This window comes from Myotis lucifugus, unplaced genomic scaffold (assembly GCF_000147115.1).
Source record: "Myotis lucifugus unplaced genomic scaffold, Myoluc2.0 scaffold_1028, whole genome shotgun sequence".
NCBI lineage: Eukaryota > Metazoa > Chordata > Mammalia > Chiroptera > Vespertilionidae > Myotis > Myotis lucifugus.
The window spans coordinates 12,851-30,856 of NW_005872076.1; the positions used below are offsets into that span (position 1 = coordinate 12,851).

Below are 18,006 nucleotides of genomic sequence, written 5' to 3' on the forward strand. Positions count from 1 at the left end.
ACCCGGGAGTTGGGGGTGGGATGGCAGGTGGGGGGAAGGAGGCTGGGGGAGGGGGCACCGGTGGTGGGGGGTGGGTTGGGGGGGTAGACATGGTGGTAGGGCAGGTGGGCTGGAGGCCCGTAGGCAGGGGGCAGGGCGCTGTAGGAGGGGCCCTCGGTCTTCATCATGGACTGCAGGCTCTGGTAGCCCTCTCCAGACATGTAGGAGCTGGTGGTGGACATCCCGGTGATGTAGCTGGAGGGTGGCGGTGGCGGTGGCCGGTGTGGCAGCGGTGGTGGCTGGTGCACAGGGGCCGGGTGTGCCGGAGGAGGAATCTGGACTTTGGGGAGCTCACTGGCATCCACGGGGCCTGGTGGCTCAGCCTCACCTAAGGCAGTCGCGAGGGGAGGCTTCCGGTCTGCAGTGGAGAGACGAGTCAGTGGCCAGCAGCTCCACAGACCCCACCCCCACCCCATCACAGCACCAGAGTCTAAGATCTACAGCAACCTGCCCAGATGTGGGCAATGTTCACACACTGGCAGGGCTGTTTTCCTAAAATTGATTCTAAACTCACTTTTCCTGGGTAGTTCTGCATTTCTGGATGTGACCAAATATACTTAGAATTTACAACGTCCTCAAAACATCTGTGTAAAAGTTTTCTGAAAGATCCTTGGTCGTTACTGTTTTAACATTTTGGCTGCAAAGTCTCCCTTCTATAAACTTTCCCTTAGACCTCCCAAGCCCGCCCTTCAAAAAAGTAGAGAGAAAAGCTGGCACCCCATTGGCTCTCAGCAGACACTGACCTGGTGGTGGGTGGGCCGGAGGCAATGGAGGGTGAGGGGTCTCTATTTTGGGAATTTTAGGTGGTGGTGGTTCTACGAAGAAAAAGATTAAAAAAGCACTCATATCTCTTCATGTAATAAACATATTATAGTAAAAATAAAACAGACTGTTCAGGAATTTCTTTGGGGAAAAAGAGCAGATAACGTTTTACGGGTACTTGAGGAAGGCCTCAGCTATATCAGCATGCCCTGGCTCATTGGTTGAGCGTTGTCCCATGAACTGAGAGGTCACAGTTCAATTCCCAGTCAGGGCACATGCCCAGGTTGCAGGCTCGATTCCTGGTAGGGGGAGTGCATGCAGGAGGCAGCCGATCAATGTTTCTCTCTCCCTTCCTCTCTCTAAAAATCAATAAAAAAATCTAAAAAAATAAATAAAATGAATCATTATGTACTAATCCTTTTAAAAGAAAAAAAAAATACAACTCTGATCTCCTACCTCCCCTCTAAAAAGAAAACTAACCCACTATCCCTTTTTCCACAAAGCAAGCCCTTCCAACAACTTGAGAGCAGCACAAAACCACTTCCGTGACCGGTGTGACTTGCTAATACACAGAACACACAGAAAGGCCCCGAATGCTCACCGGAAACCACTACCTTTTAACTCTTGTTTAGTTGCATTTCCAGTTTATTTTCTCTCACAAATATTTGCTCCATTTGGCATCCCCTTAGAAGTCACCATTACAGAACTGGAGGCGAGCGACCTACTTTAAGTGCACTTGGGGCAGAGGACACAGCCCACCCCTTCAGGGTCGAACACCTGCATGTGAACAGCACCTGCATGTGACCAGCATCCCCAGTGACGACACTAAATCGCTTCTGTTTAGAAAGGTAGAGGTGTGCACACATGATGGAAAAAGAACGCCATCTTTTTGTTTGTATGTTTTGGCCCTTTCCGAAACTTACTTCATCCGGGCTTGCACATCACTGATCTGATTCTGCCCCGTATTGCTGATCACTTTCTTGGTTTCCTCTCTCAGACTTAGGCTGGATTCAAGGTGTGGGGACGTCTCTCCCTTTATCATCAGGGGGATGAATCGACGTCTCTAGCTTCTATCTCACCTCCAAAACCGGGGACCTGACTTTCAAGTCCCATCCCTAGATCTAGCAGCCAGCACCTCGCAGGCAGCCTTTTCCTCTATCTCCTGACTGGTATCCCTCTCACCTAAGCACTCCCTCCAACCTCCCTCCCACCGCCAGCCAAGCTAAAGCTGTCCAACAGAAATATCAAAAGAACCACCCATGTAATTTTTAGTTTTCTAGCAGCCATGTTCAGAACAGTTAAAATTAATTTTAATATTTAACTTGATATATAAAAAAATTGATCATTTCAATGTTTAATCAACATAAAATTGACTAATAAGATTCTCTGCATTCTTTTTTTTTTTTTTTAGAGAGGTGGGGGGGCGGGGGGGAGGAGAGAGAAAAAAACATGGATGTGAGAGAAACATTGATTGGTTGCCTCCTGTATATGCCCCAACTGGGGATCGAACCAGAAACCTAGGTACTGGTATGTGCCCTACCTGGGAATTGAACCCGTAGCCTTTTGGTGTACGGGACGATGCTCCAACCAATTGAGCCACTGGCCAGAGTTACATTCCTTTTTCTTACTAACGCTCAGAAATCTGGTGTATATTTGCACTGAGGGTACCAGGCCATTGGAGTGGGCCACACTGTCAGTCCTCTGTAGCTACTTGCATGTACTGTTCTGCTCAGTCAGATCTCACCTCCAGGCTGTCTGACCCTCCCTTCCTGGGCCTCTGGCCATCATTCTGACTCTTCCCTCACCAGGTCTCACCCAGATGCTGGCAAAGTCCTTCCCATTCCCAACCATCTGTGCTATTACTACTGCCAGGAAACTTTCTAAAATGAACTCAGACTTTGCCATGCTTCTGCTAACCAACCTCCCATGGCTCCCACTGCCTATGCAAAATCGGTCCCTCCAAGTAGGTAGGCGCTGTCATCCACTCCAACCACATTTCAGTCCTCTCAGAAGTGATGCCCTTTCAGCTCTTCCTGTTCCAGGAAACTCATCTCTCCATTTACTTCCAATTCCTTTGCTCACCTGCCTCCTTCGACCTACAGGCTCTCCACTCTCAGCTCTAGTTCTTCTCCAAGGTCACCACTGGCTCTCTCTATCTCTCTAACAGATGCTGCAATCAGCTCAGGATGACTATATATCTGCTTTTTGGTGTCTCACACTTTTTGCTCATTCAGAACTAAAAAAAATTTACCTGTACTCAACTCATCATTCCCCCAAAGATCCTGCGAAACACGTAGCTTTACTGTAACTTGAAGATCTCGACAACAGTACCACAAATAATTCCCTGAGGTCCTACCATGGAACTAAGCAACAGAGAAACAGAGACAAGTGGACACTGTGCTTCAAAGAGCTCAGCACAACAGGGCCAATGACACACAAAACGCTTCTCACTTTCTCTTCTGTAATCTTTCAGGTTTTGCTCACTCTTTATTTGCTTCCAACACAGAAACAAATTAACCAGCTCTGGGCTCTACTACATATCTATAATAATAAAAGCATAATATGCTAATTAGGCCAGGCGTCCTTCCAGATAACCATCCGGATGAAGCCGTGGCGGCGGGAGGGGGTGAGGGGAAAGGGGAGGGAGGTGGGGACCGAGGCAGAGGCAGCGGCCATGGCAGAGGAGGTTGAGGCAGTCTGCGGCGGCAGCAGCAGGGCTGAGCCCCTTGAATGAATTTCGTGCATCGGGCCTCTCGTGTACATATAAAATGCGTCTGACAGAGGCCTGGTGCTATAAGCAGGAGGGCTGGCCATGTGGTGGTTCTCTGGGCAACACCCTGCCCACCACGCAGTCCTTTCTCCGCACCATCCTGCCACTTGGTGTTCAGGACGGGGACACCCAGGGCACTTCACTTTCTTCATGTTTTTACTGTGTCATACTCCACTAATCTCTAACAATATATATTGTGGCAACCGGTCTCCTACATTCATGATGACATTTTATATATGCAGCTCAGTACATTGTTATTGATACCTTTTATCAAAATATAATCTAAAAATAGAGTTGGGATAAACAGAAGACAATGTGTTTTCTGGCAGAGTGGGTCAAGTTTGTGATGGGGTCTTTAAATTTTAAGGCCAATCTAATCAGAAAAGAAACACTGTTGACTAAGAATTTAAAGTTTTGATAAGCAGACATATAAAACTAAAAAACAGAACCGGAAATTACCTGCTGCTTTGTTCTCTTCTTTGGGAGAAACAACCTGTTGCAAAAGAAAACACAACCGTTAACCCAGACCCGGGAAGAGTGAGAAAAACAGATGAACCAGGGACGAAATCACAGGACAGAATGTGGCCTCACACAAAACCATGTTGGCTTACCTTGCAGGGAAACCCTGCCACCTGCAGAGCACCATTCTGCTTCCTTCCCCTTTCCCTGTACAGAAATACTCCCTTGTCTCAGTTCTGAACACTGAGTCTCAGGCCTCTAGCGCACTGCCCTGTTTGATCAGCAGAGTTGGCTGATACCTATATATCCTGCATGGCTTCTTCTAAGACTGAGTAACAGCAAATGCCGGGCTGCCACCATTGGGAGAAATTTCTACCAATACTGTCACTTCAAGATACAAACACTACAGCCCTGACCGGTTTGGCTCAGTGGATAGAGCGTCGGCCTGCGGACTGAAGGGTCCCAGGTTCGATTCCGGTCAAGGGCATGTACCTTGGTTGCAGGCACATCCCAGTGGGGGGCATGCAGGAGGCAGCTGATCGATGTTTCTCTCTCATCGATGTTTCTGACTCTCTATTCCTCTTCCTTCCTCTTTGTAAAAAATCAATAAAATATATTAAAAAAAAAAAAAAGATACAAGCACTACAGAGTCAGAGGGACCTGGTTACACCCATTCCAGCAGGGTACAGAGGTGGAAACGACACCCTGGCAGGTTTCAGGGCCCTGTCGGAGGTGACACAGGCAGCAGCAGCTGGAGGAGGACAGAGCCTCTCCTCTGACCACAGAAGTTTTCAGGCTCCCCATAGACATGCAGTCTGATAGCGATTTTTAGTGTTCCGTGAAATCCCTTAGAAATAGGAATGTGCTCAGGTGGGGCACTGCCACCAGGAAAGCTGGCCATGCCCAGTGCCAATCTGGCCACTCACCGTGGCTCGCTTCACCTGGCGGGGGGGACTAGGCTGTGGGGACGGTTTCTTGGGCTGCTGGACTTGCTGTGGCGGTGGTGGCGGCTGGGTTGATGGCTGCGGGTCCTTCTGTGGGGGCTGTGGTGGTTCAGGGCCTGGAGCCGACTGTGATGGTGGCACTGGTGGCACTTGTGGTGTGGGGTTGAGCGATGGGGGCTGATGCAGCTGATGAGGCGTGTGATGAGGCATCTGTTGTTTTCCTTGTGAGTAAAGATCCAGGATTTGGTGGCAGATATCTAAATGATAGGCGACAATTACATTTACCACAGATGGATATTTGAAATAAAATTTTACCTAGAAAAATAAGCCAGCCCATTTCCCTTTGAGCCACGATTCTCATACAAGGACCAACATGTCAAAATCCTATCTGGAATTCACCCTGCCTCTGCTGTGCACAGCACTGGTGGGTATTTTCAGGTCACCAAAACGATTTGCTTGGAAAGAGTGGATATTACATTTGAAATGTTAATCACAGATGCTTCTGAAGAAGAGTTTATGCAGGCCTATTGGGAAATCTGTTCAGGAATCACGTTCTCAGGGCAGCACCATCCCAACATGGAACCCCCTCACAGAATGATCGGCATGCCCAGTACCTTCCAGAACATCCACAGGGACATCTTGCACAAACTGCTCCCACCATCTCCGATACATGGGTTTGGAGGTCCATTCTTGTATTTCAAATTTGCACAAACGTCCCGCGAGATACATCACTGCCACTGCTATGATCTCTGGTTCCCACTGCAGTGACAAGGTCGTGCAGAGACTAGTTCAACAGGAAAAAGAGGTGACTTCACTTGGATGAACAAACATTTGTGATTAACTCAATGCATGAAAGTCAGATGCTGCATCTAAATGGCAATTTGCTTATCCTTCTCTAAACACCATCAAATAAAGTATTATACAAAGAGTCCTTTAAAAGTATAAAAATAAGTTATTTTAATCACAGTTAAAAAATGTGTTCCTTAAAGAATCAGAATCCCAGCCCATTAAAAAATTGCCATGCCATGAAATACAAGTGAAAATGATTTATGTTCTTCAAACTGTTGAAATCCTAGCTAGAGAAATGTTTCTCCCGACAGCGACAACTCCACTCACAGGCACTTTGTTCCTCATTAGATCCCTGGGCTCTAGAACATCAAGGATCTAAAACCGTGACACCATATGGTGTTTGTGTATTTGCAGAATCAAATGGGTTCTCAGTATTTAGTTGTCCAAACTCTCTGGGGTATTGTTTTAGATTTATGTTTCAAACTGGAGATAAGATTTCAGGATCCTGCATCACCATGACATGGCAGGGTATTGCCTCTGCTGGGAACAGGAGACCTGGGCTTTGGCCCCAGCTCTGCCCTTCACTGGCTCCTCAAGCTGGGTCAAGTCAGTTTCCTTGATATAAAGTAGGGGTTTGGGTAAAGTGACATATGAAGTCCCTGGGTATTTAAAAACACTATAATTAAAGACTATACTTTCAGGAATCATTTCTATAGTTTGTTAAAAAACTGTAATTAAATCAACATTTGAGTATATGTACCTGTCATTTACAAATGTCCATGCCATTTGAACCAACTTTTGAATTTTGTTTTTATCACCTAGAAATGGGGGGAGGGGGGAAAGGTAAATTAGTAGGAAAAGAAAATAAAGCAGCAGCACAAGAAGCAACAAGTACTCATATAAAGCCCAGGTACCCTCAGCATCATTCCAATACACAGCGAAGAGCTTCCGCATGGGAGACAAGGACAAACGAGTGGGTCTAAGCCCCACCTCTGTTCTCTCCACGTGCCCTATGCTGAGAGCCACCGTTTATGGGAAGCCTGGCTCCATGGCCGAATTTATTAGGCTATTTAAAAAGTTCTGACTCATTTTCCTGTCTCATACCACTTGGCAACTGGATGACAGAATCTGTTTATACACAAAAGGAAACAGTACTAATAGCCACAATATTGAACTGTCTGGGCAAGCTATAGCCCAGGTACTTCACACACCGAATTTTCTGCTTTCCTCTTTTAAGCATAATCGCAGTGTCATCAAACGATGATGAAGACTTGGTTTCAGAATAAAAAAGTTCTTTTAATAACTTTTTCTTACCTTTGAGTTGTTTTGCATATTTGAGTAGGAACTGGTATGGATGTTCTACCTGTAAATCAAACTTTATAGTCTGTAGTAAGATTCTCTCCAGAACCATTACTTCTTCCTAAAAATAAAATAATAAGTGTTGGGGTTGTAGTTTTAGTCATAGGTCTAAATCAGTATTTAAAAAGTGAACTTTTCTATTTATTATTTTTTAAACATAGTTTTATTGATTTCAGAGAGGGAGAGGGAGAAAGTGATAGAAACATCAGTGATGAGAATCATTGATTAGCTGCCTCCTGCACATCCCCCACTGAGGATTGAGCCTGCAACCTGGGCATGTGTCCTGACCAGGAATCAAACCATGACATCCTGGTTCATAGGTCGATTCTCAACCACTGAGCCATGCCAGCGGGGCTGAAAGTGGTGTTTTTAGAACATAACTAAGTCATGTATGCAATTATTTTAACACCATTTCCTGACATGAGCAGGGGTTGTGGGGAAAAGACAGGATGGGTGGTATAACCAATAGCAATCTCTGGGTGTCTGAGAATAGCTGCAAGTGTCAATTCCTCCCACCTTTCTTGGGAAGCAAAAGACACACAGCACATGCAATGCAGATACATGTACGCAGAGCACTGGCACTATCCATCTACCCAGAAGCTGCCAGCACCCCTGAACCAAAGAAGCCACACTGCTTCTGGTCTAGGAGCACAGCCAGCCAGGAGGGGACTTTGTTCCTATCCACGACATGTGCTATCGCCCCTAAAGTGCTCAGAACATGACTTGGCACGTTAGCAAGAGCTACCTAAGTGTGGCTACATCCTCTTCCCTCCTCACAGAAGCAAGGGAAAGTACCTCTGCACAGGGACCTGGGACTGGAAGATACAGGAGTCACAGCCATTGCCAACACAAGGACCTCTATCTTTTTTAATTTTGTTCATCTTCACCCAAGGATATTTTTTTCCATTCATTTTTAGAGTGGAAGGGAGGCGAAGAGATAGAAACACATTGATTGGTTGCCTCCACACAAGAGCTGGGGATCAAATCTGCAACCTAGGTACATGCCCTTGACCAGAATTGAACACTGACCCTTCAGTCCAAGGGCCAATGCTCTAACCACTGAGCAACTGACTAGGGCAAGGACCTCTGTCCTTCAAGAAAAATATATATATCTATATTTATTATATATACTAGAGGCCCAGTGCATGAAATTCATGCACAAGGGGGGGGGGGGGTCCCCTCAGCCCGGCCTGCCCTCTCGCAATCTGGAATGCTGCATGCACCAGTGACCATACTTTTCATACAGGTGAAAGGCATCTTGCTGTTGTATGGGCAGCTACATTTTTTTGCTCTGATTATAAAAAGTAGTACATAACATGATCTTTCTGAGGCAGTAGTACCATTTCCCCATCTTATGGGTGGAAAAACTGAAGCAGAGAAAAGTAATTGGCTTTGTCACACATTTCTAAGTGTCAGAATCAGGGCTGACCACAAAATGTGCAAGCCAGAGTCCATGCATGTCATCGCTGAATCATCCTGTTTTTTCAGTTAGAGTAGCCTTGCCAGGTTTCAATTTTTAAATCTAAGACACTGTTCCCAATATATAGGGTAGGATCCCTAGGCCTGGCCAGCAATCAGGGCTGATCTGTGGGGCGAGCGGGGGGGCCCCTGCTGGCACCCGCTTTGGCTGGTGGCCTGGTGCTGCCTGCTGGCCAGCACCACCTCCCAATTGCTGCTGCTAGTCCCCTCCCTCTGTGAGAGATGACCAGCGGGGTGCTTGCTGGCTGTCCCCACCCCGATTGCTGCTGCCTCTGGTCGCCTCCCTCTTGGGGGGCAGTGTGTGTCATAGGGACCTGTTCTTCTGCCGGCCGTTCCACCGTTTGGTCTATTTGCATATTAGGATTTTATTATATAGGATATATATATATATATTGATTTCAGAGAGGAAGGGAGCGGGAGAGAGAGAGATAGAAATATCAATGCTGAGCATCACTGATCAGCTGCCTTCTACATGCCCCACTGGGGATCAAGCCCACACCCAGGCCATGTGCCCTGACCTGGAATCGAACCGTAATAGGTTCATAGGTCGACCACTGAGCCACACCAGCCCGGCAGGACCTCCCATCTTAATGCTACCACAAGGAACCAAGATTTAAAGGCAGGCAGTTATGATTCTTACCTTTGGGTCATCTCCAAACTGGCCAAATTGTACATCATTTAATAAACTACGAGCTGTTTTGATGATATCTTTACATTTTTTGGGTGTTTCTTCTACTTTCCCAGCCAGAAAGAGACAACAAGCTCCTGTTACCTAAAAGGAAGACAAAAGTTCCTGAGATATAGTTCTCAAAGCTCACACAGAAACACAAGCAAAGATTTTTGACCTTCACTCTCCTAACTTCCCCTTTCTTATTCACAAGGAGCTCAAAGGAAATTTCACACACACACCCAATTTGGCCCCATAAATTATTTTAAATTTAATTTTCCAAAGAACATGTTATGTAAACAAAGTAGATGCCAGAAGGGAAAAAACCCACAGACACAAATTTTCTTTTCACACTGTGATCTTTGTTCCAGAAAAAGAACACAGCTAAACGCATGTCTGGTGGAGTCCATGTCTGTGCCAGTGCCCAGCTGTCCTTCCTTCCCCTCACGCTGCCTGGACCTGGTCCAGATCCCACATCACTGAGGTGGTCTCACTGCTCTCTCTCCAGTTTTTCCCCGCCTACTCTCATCTCTCCTGAATGTCTGACCCTCCACAGAATCCTCATCGTTAGATGTCAGACTCTGCCAGGGGTACAACGCTGACTGAAACAGTGTCCTTCCTCTAGCACTTGTGTACAAAACTAAGGAAAATCGTAGCTAAAGGAAAAACCCCAACAGACTGACCTCCTGTTAAGTCTAATTCTGTCATCTTCTTTATGAAACTCTTCCACCACTTCAGTTTACCCATTGAAGTCTAATGCCCAAGCCTGGAGTTCAATGCTTACAATGGTCTGACCCAGTCTACCTTTCCTTCCAGGGCCCCCATTCCATTCCTGCCAAATGAACCTCCTAGCTGGGCTGGTACTCACCACATGGTTCCTCCATGTCTTTGTCACGCTAGTTTCTGCGGGATCACTGCTCTGTCCCATCTGACATTTATAGTCAGGGCTTAATTACTGCTGGCATCTCCTCCCTAGCATATTCCCTAATCCCTCCCCAATGCATTCATCTCTCCCTTGAAGCTGCAGCCTTCCTTCTGTACCTCTCCTATGGTCTCCCCTCTACCACATATTTTGTACGTCACACCTCAGGACTAAAAGTACTGAGGCAGGTTCCTTGTCTGAGTCTCCCACAGAGCAGAAGACAGTGCATGTTTAAGGAACAACTGCAGAATGAGCAATATGGCCGGAAACATTTTTATTCCTTCTTGGCCTTTGTTGGGTCTCAATTATAAGCCCAAATTTATCTTGGCAAAGGTAATAGGGAAGTAAACTTACACACAAAGTGCAATATGACTGTGTCCATATCAGGCTAAATAAAAGGATTTGAATGTGGTTAATTAAAAAATGAAAAACAAACAAAAAATCACACACAAAGTTCAAACTTGATTTTGTTTATACATAGTATGTACGATGTAAAAATAACTACTTTCTGGAAATATAAAAATAGATTAAATTAGTTCACTGAACTGTGTGGAAATAATTATATGTGATAGAGAATTAAAATAAAATGTAAATACTTACATATCTTGGAAACTGCTTAAAGGAATGAAACATATAGAAGCGATGAAAATAAATTATTCCAGTTGCCAGGGTATCATAGTGTCTGTTGTTCTGGTTAAGGACTTTAGTCAAGAAATTGTTATTGTTTTTAGTTAAATGTGGAAAAACTAAAACAATAGCAAGCAAGTCAGTGGTAAAGTAAACACCGTCAGTAGCAAAGCAGGTATATGGGGATCTCTGTATCAGAATTCACCCCAGCAAGGTGGGTTTATACTATGAACAAGGCCAGGCTTCACCATCCTTCAACTGCGATCACTGGGGGCTGTTTTCCTCCTGGTGGCCACTTGCTCAATGGCTAAATCTACACATTTAAATGAAAAATAGGAAACCGAAAACCCCCAAAGAGCCAAGCTAATCAGAAATAACATTAGTTAACAAAGATATTCAAGGGTCATTTTAGTACAGAGATATTACTATATGTCTATTTAAGGTAAGATTTCCTTTTAAAAAATTGATTAGAGAGAGGAAGGGAGAGGGAGAGAGATAGAAACATCAATGAGAGAAACATTATCAGCTGCCTCCTGCCCCCTACTGGCGACTGTGCCCGAAACCCGGGAATCAAATCAGAGATGTCTTGTTGCATGGGACAGTGCTCAACCAACTAAGCCACACTGGCTGGGAGATATTACTATGTTTTATCAATAGTATCTAATTTAATTCTCAGTGTTGGCGGTGGGAAGCCTGAAACAGATTCCAAAGAGATAAGGATACAGTCCCAAACGTGTGCCCACATCAAAGATGAAGCGAGCCCCCTCTCGGCGGTACCGGGCCTCAGTGGCTGGGTCAAGTCCTTCTAGCTGAGAGGGTGTATGAGCCAAGTCTTTCTTATCCCAGTACCAACATGGTTTTGTGTGGTCCAGGTTTGCTGAGGTTACTGAAGGGCTTGAATTTTCTTTATTCTCCTTCATTTATTGAAGTAGGCTTGTTCTTTTCAAAAAATTCTCTGAAAATGTTAGGATCCTATGAGAAAGAGAAGCAAAGTTGGAAAGGGATACCCATGTGAAGCAATCCCAATCATTGAAGCAATCTAGAATTACAGATGGTACCTGATTTTGGATCGAAATTTCCCACAGAAACATTACTGGTTGGCAGTTAAAAGCCCAAGCTGACCTCCAAAGCCAATTAAAACATTTGTACACATTGTGCCGTATAATAACGGACTTGAGCATCCATGGATTTTGGTATCCACAGAAAGTCCTGGAACCAATCCCACTCGGATACCGAAATGCAGTGAAAATAAATGTACATGGATAGAATGGAAACAGTCCTCTAAATATTCCACCCCCCTTGAAAAGTTCTTACTTCAGTACTATAACCCCATTCCCTATTACTCTTCCATTATTTTTTCACAAGATCCTAAAGTCACAAATTTTCTCATTAGCAGTTCATGATTACTGTGAAAGACGGAAAGATTTATGAGCTCCACAAAGTAAAAATCTCTCCATAAACAAGCAGCATGTCAAGGCATTTTAGCAACATCTTTCAAGAATGTGCCTTTGATATTTCATTTTACATGATGAAAGGTTAAATTCAGTTTTAAACATTTAGAATTATGGATACTTACAAGTTGGAAATGGCAGTAAAGGTCATTACTTGATTTTTCACACAGTACAGAAATTCCCTCTAAACAGTAATATTTGGTCACTCACTAACCTTCATTTGGCCACTTTCATTAATGGAACTTTAACAGTTTACCAGGCAGCCTATAGCATTGCTGAGTATCAATAACTGGTATTCACATTAATTCTTTAAAAAAAAAATATATTTTTTTTATTGATTTCAGAGAGGAAGGGGGAGGGAGAGAGAAACATCAATGATGAGAGAAAATATTTGACTGGCTGTCTTTTGCACGCCCCCTACTGGGGATTGAGCCCACAACTTGGGCATGTGCCCTGACCTCCTGGTTCATATGTCAATGCTCAACCACTGAACCACACCAGCCAGGCAAACATTCATTCTTGTATTAATTTTATATTAATTTTGAGATCTGTTCTGTTCACCCCCTAGATCTGGTACATAGATGGCACAGAATAAGGAGTGAATTAAATCTACCTTTCAACAACTCTCTAGAGTTCCCACTTAGCTCCTTGAAAATAACTTGCCCTATCTACTGACTGTCTTTCAAATATGTGAAGATCGTTTTTACATTCCCGCTCTTCTCCAGGGCAAACATCCCATTTCCTCCACATAATTTTTAGTGTTTCAAGATTTCCCCCTAAATATTAGCATCTAAAATGAAAAACAATATTCTTTATATGACTGGAGTAATACACATGGGATGAGAGGTTACTAATATTCAACATGTCCAATGAGGGGCCACTGAGTTGCAGCATGCCTGCAAGTTGTTTTCTTATCTTCAGAATTTATCACTGAGAAAATGGAGCTAGTGAGACAGGAAGCAACTTGCCCAATTCACACCACTAGCAAATGGCAGAGCCACAGTTTATCATTAGGTTACGATACTGCCTTTCCTCAAATGGACACTAGGTTCCTCTATAAACATAACATTATGCCCCAGAACCATTTTTGTCAAGGTAGGCCTTCTTCATCTCCAACATGGACAAGTGGGTTTCTGTACATTTAATCATTCCTGGTAAATCTATATCTTGTTAGTTTGGGCCTATTATTTTAGCCTTTAAAAACTTGTTGTGTGTCATTTAACATGTTAACTACAGGTTTTGAGTACATTTATTAATTTGAGAAGCATGCCTCATATATTCAAATTTGGTAATAAAAAAGTGCTAACCAGAAAAAGAGCAAGACCAGAGATCTGTAGTCTATCTCTAAAGACCTCTCTTCATTCAGGCTGACACCAACTCCTGAACCAACATTCTAGGTTTGGTAACTTGAATGGATATAAATCCATCTACTTAGACCTCATCCAGCGTACATTTACCTGTGCTGACTAGGATAGGAAGAGATTATGTTCAGTGACCTGAGGCTCTGCTGGTTTGAGCTTCCAAGTACTCACAAACTCTTTGCTCTCTGACAAGATTCTTAAATAGATTATTAAAAAGTTGTAGCATCTGAGAGCCATCTAATAGGTCTGAGATATTTATAAGACTCCAGTTTTCTATCATTAACTGTATTCGAAGGAAAATGATTCAATCAAGAGACACAGTCAACATGAGATGTATGAGACTGCTGCCAGTGTAACACAACATACATTATCTTTTACGAGAAAGAGTACATTCTAACGTAAAGAGTAAAAGCATAGTATAGTGCAGGAAACCACAGTTTTGTCACACTGAAGCTGCCTTCTTTGGGACATAGGTTCTAAGCTGGTTATTAAGGAACAGGACTCAAGAAAGAATCTCTGTCCCTTCCCCCTCTCCTGCCCAAGAGACTCAGACAGAAAAACCTGCTTCAGGAAGGAAGGAGGAGTAGGATGTCGCCTTAATCCAATTTGAACCGAGCACGGTAAATAAGAGGCTTCGGGCAGGGTCTGTAAGCTAGGTACCCCGTGTCCCACTGTTTTGAGTCACCCAGCAAGGATTTTCCTGCCTGCCATGTATGTTCTGCTCTTCTCAGCCCATTCTCACTTCTGAAATCTAATATCCTGTCCCCACATTTTCTCCAATGTTGCCTCCCCATCTTTGGAATTTTCATGCCTATGTGAGTGAATTCCCCATATGCATGTATTAAAATTTTTACTTTCTCCTGTTAATTTGTCTCTGTTCATTTAATTTTTGGCCCAGCTATAAGAGCTTAGAAGGTGGGAGGGAAAGTATTAATTCTTTTAGCTTCCACAACAGTAAATACATAAACCAGTAACATAGTCATTTATTATCATTAGCAAGTATTACATACTGTACATAATTGTACGTGCTACACTTTTATATGACTTTCAGTTCAGATTTATTTACACCAGCATCACTACCAACACGTAACTTGCACTATGACATTATGCCAGCTACAGGGTCACTAGCAACGGGAATTTTACAATCTTACGGGACCACCTTTGTATGTGTTCCATCTTCGACCAAAATGTCACTATGGGGTGCACGACTGTAGCTCATTTTGTAGGCCAAAACTATGATCATTTTTTTCTTTATGATATTCAATTTTTTGAAAGTGGCATTTAAAATGTAAGCATCTTGCCCTAGCTGGTTTGGCTGGGTGGATGGAGTGTCGGCCTGTGGACTGAAAGGTCCCGGGTTTGATTCCATCAGAGGCACATGCCTGGGTTGCAGGCTCAATCCCCAGGAGAGCGGGGGGGGGGTCCAGGAGGCGGCCGATCGATGGTTCTCTCTCATCATTGGTGTTTCTCTCTCTCTCTCCCTCTCCCTTCCTCTCTGAAATCAATAAAAATATGCTTAAAATAAGATAAAATGTAAGCATCTCAACAATGATAGTATTTCGTTATTGCTTTTGGTGCAATCTACATTTCCAAAATGAAACAAACGTTAAACATGCTTATGCACAAGTCAGCTAATATGTTTGAAAAATATATATAATCAAAATGAGACAAAAGAAAATAAAACCCAAAATTAGATACCTGTGATTGTCATTCTGAAACACACACACACACACACACACACACACACAAACAAGAGTCCTGGATAATTACTTAATTTACAGTCAAAATTACTTAATAGGCAAGCATCCTAATAATACAATCTTAGCCGAAATGTTCACCACTCACCCGTTCACTCTTCATTCTGCAATACAGAGCGCGTGCTCTATGTACGCCACGGAGGGTTCCAGGATGGGACTCCAAACCCCGGAGGATCTCTCCTTCTACCCCGTTCGCACAAACCTCTAACGCAGTGGTTCTCAACCTTCCTAATGCCGCGACCCTTTAAATACAGTTCCTCTTGTTGTGACCCAACCATAAAATTATTTTCGTTGCTACTTCATAACTGTAATTTTGCTACTGTTATGAATCATAATGTAAATATCTGATATGCAGGACTTATTTTCATTGTTAAAAATTGAACATAATGAAAGCATAGTGATTAATCACAAAAACAATATGTAATTATATGTGTTTTCCGATGGTCTTAGGTGACCCCCAAAGGGGTCGCGACCCACAGGTTGAGAACCGCTGCTCTAACGAGCGCCTGCAACTGCAGGGCGCTGTGCTGGACCCCTCTCCAGAGCGCCTCCGAGCGAGAAACGCAGACACCAGCAGGCTCACCTTACAAACACAGAAAGGCCACGCGCAAGGAACTGCTCTTACTGGTGGAAGCCGCGCCTAACGTCGGGTGGTGGGAGCGAAAGCTCCATTGAACCGGCAACCCACATTTTAGGGAGCGCAACCGACCGCGCTCTGTGCTGGTGAGAACAACTGGAGGACCTCTGCACGGACGCCTCAACTCCCCAAAGAACAACTCCTTCGGGACCCAACCGCACCGGCCCAGGACAGGGTCCGCAAGAACCAGGTCTCCGCGAGAACGACTCCGGACGCGGAAGTGCCTGGTCCTCCTTCCTCTCCAGACCCCCGGGTCGGAGCACCCCGGTGTGAGCGGCGCCCGGGCCTCAGCCTGGCCAAGTCGGGACGGAGACCCCCAAGGAGCTCGGCAGACGCGGGCAGTCCGGGGCTGCGGGAGCGCGCGCGCGTGCTGAGACCCCGCCCCTTCTCCCCACCAGCTACCAAGTCACCAAACCTTAGCCGCCCCTCTGGGCGGGGCCCGCTACCCTGTGCTAGGGCGCGCGAGGGCCTTTCTCCTCCGCTCTTGCGCCTCAAAACCCTCTCCCGAATCCCGTCCCGCAGCACCGCCATCGCCCGCTAACTTCGAGCTGACAGGGGGCAGCGGGGGGAGGCGGTATCCGGGAAGATAGACTCCACTAGGGGGTGGAGGCAGCTGGCCCTGCCCTACTGAGACCTTTAGGTACGCGGGAGGGGGGTGGCGCTGCCCGTGGTCGGTCGGTTACTCACTCCTCGCCTCCGATAAGCCCCTCAGCGACGTCTCTCCTTGCGGACCGCAGCCATCTTGGACGTGGGATGTCGGGGAGTACGTCATTGCGCTGCGTCGGCGCCGGAAAACACGGAGGCACGTGTCAACCAATCAGAAGAAAGCAGAGCTCTCAACGGAGGAAAGAACAGCCAGTCATTTTCAGGCCCCTCCCCGCAGGAGGAGGAGCCTGTCAGAGGGACACTCCCGTTGGTCCCGCTCCCGGGGCTAAGGAAGTTCGGCAGCAACCGAACGTGCTAACGGAATTTGGACGCGAGAGGAGGGGCCCGAAGAGCCAGTCCTCCAATCAGCGTCCGGGCGTGGCACAGTTCCGCCAATTGTGGCCCCGGAGCTGAGGGGGCTGTGCCGACAGTTCAGGCTCCAGGAGCCGGCAGGCCCAATGGAGGGGGAGGAGCCCGAGCAAAACGGTAGGGGAGCGATGGGGCGGAACCGCGCCCATGCGTTCAGCTTTGGGCCAATCAGCGGTGGCGGCGGCGGCCTGGGGCGGGGCCTGGGGGAGGGCGGAGCCGGGTTGGACCGCGGCGGCGGGGCTGTCTCAAGCCGCCGTCCCGCCCCTCCCGTCCGGCTGCCGCTGCCACCGTCTCTGTCGCCGCCGCCGCTGCCTGGGGCTTGGTCGAGGTGGACGGTGGGTTTGGGCCGGAGTGTGGCACCGGTGCCGCTGCGTGAAGGGGCCAGCGGGCAGGTGAGTGCCGGCGGCGTCCCCTCCGCGCGCACGACCCGCGGCGGGGCAGACTCCCGCGGTCGCTCGCGAGTGCTGCGAGGCTGCCTCCCATCCCGGCCGGCGTCCCTCGGCCGAGGTCCGGCCCGCGCCCCGCCCGCAGCTCTGGGCCCGGGGTGCCGGGGCGTTGGTGTGCGCCCTCGGTCCTGGAGGGGTGGGCGGGCGCGGGATTTCTGCATATGCAGAGGGCATGGAAGTCACAATTCGACCGGGGATTTAAGGGCCTCCTGGCGCAGAGAACGTCCACACGGACGAGTTCCCATTGACATGATCTTAACTCTTTTTTAGCTCTCCCTAGCGACCTGCCTATTTATTAAAATATGAAAAGGTAGCCCCCCCCGTGCAAGGTCACGAGACTGCCCGAATGCGGAAAAGACCGGGGCGAAGGTAACGTGCCATAACGGGGGAAGTAGTACCTGGGAAAACTAGCACATCTAGGCAGGTACTGCAGAAGACATGGCACCAAACTCACAGCATGTAGGGAGTTGAGCGTCGGTAGATACGACTAGGACGAAAATGCGACCGTCAAAGACTAAAGAGA

General features: G+C 46.4%; 2 protein-coding genes across 8 annotated transcripts in view; one reads left to right on the forward strand and one right to left on the reverse strand.

The window, feature by feature from the left end:
* Positions 1-10: 10 nt before the first annotated feature.
* Positions 11-16,962, reverse strand: LOC102442856 (cyclin-K; the record flags this gene model as incomplete). Its single annotated transcript, XM_023747886.1, is given in 12 exon segments — positions 11-70; positions 72-397; positions 783-854; positions 4,031-4,064; positions 4,957-5,231; positions 5,589-5,758; positions 6,524-6,581; positions 7,078-7,183; positions 9,242-9,373; positions 10,791-10,872; positions 11,541-11,789; positions 16,711-16,962. Coding segments are annotated over 11 exon segments (1,512 nt in total), but the record flags the coding sequence as incomplete, so codon positions are not given.
* Positions 16,963-17,262: 300 nt separating this feature from the next.
* SETD3 (SET domain containing 3) overlaps positions 17,263-18,006 on the forward strand; it is a 65,660-nt gene continuing 64,916 nt past the window's right edge. For 6 of the 7 annotated variants that reach the window (XR_002827313.1, XM_023747881.1, XM_006107140.3 and 3 more), the window contains exon 1: positions 17,263-17,429. The gene's annotated coding sequence lies outside the window, so the exon portion shown is untranslated. The remainder of the gene's footprint in view (positions 17,430-18,006) is intronic. The other variant, XM_023747879.1, reaches the window with a different exon arrangement.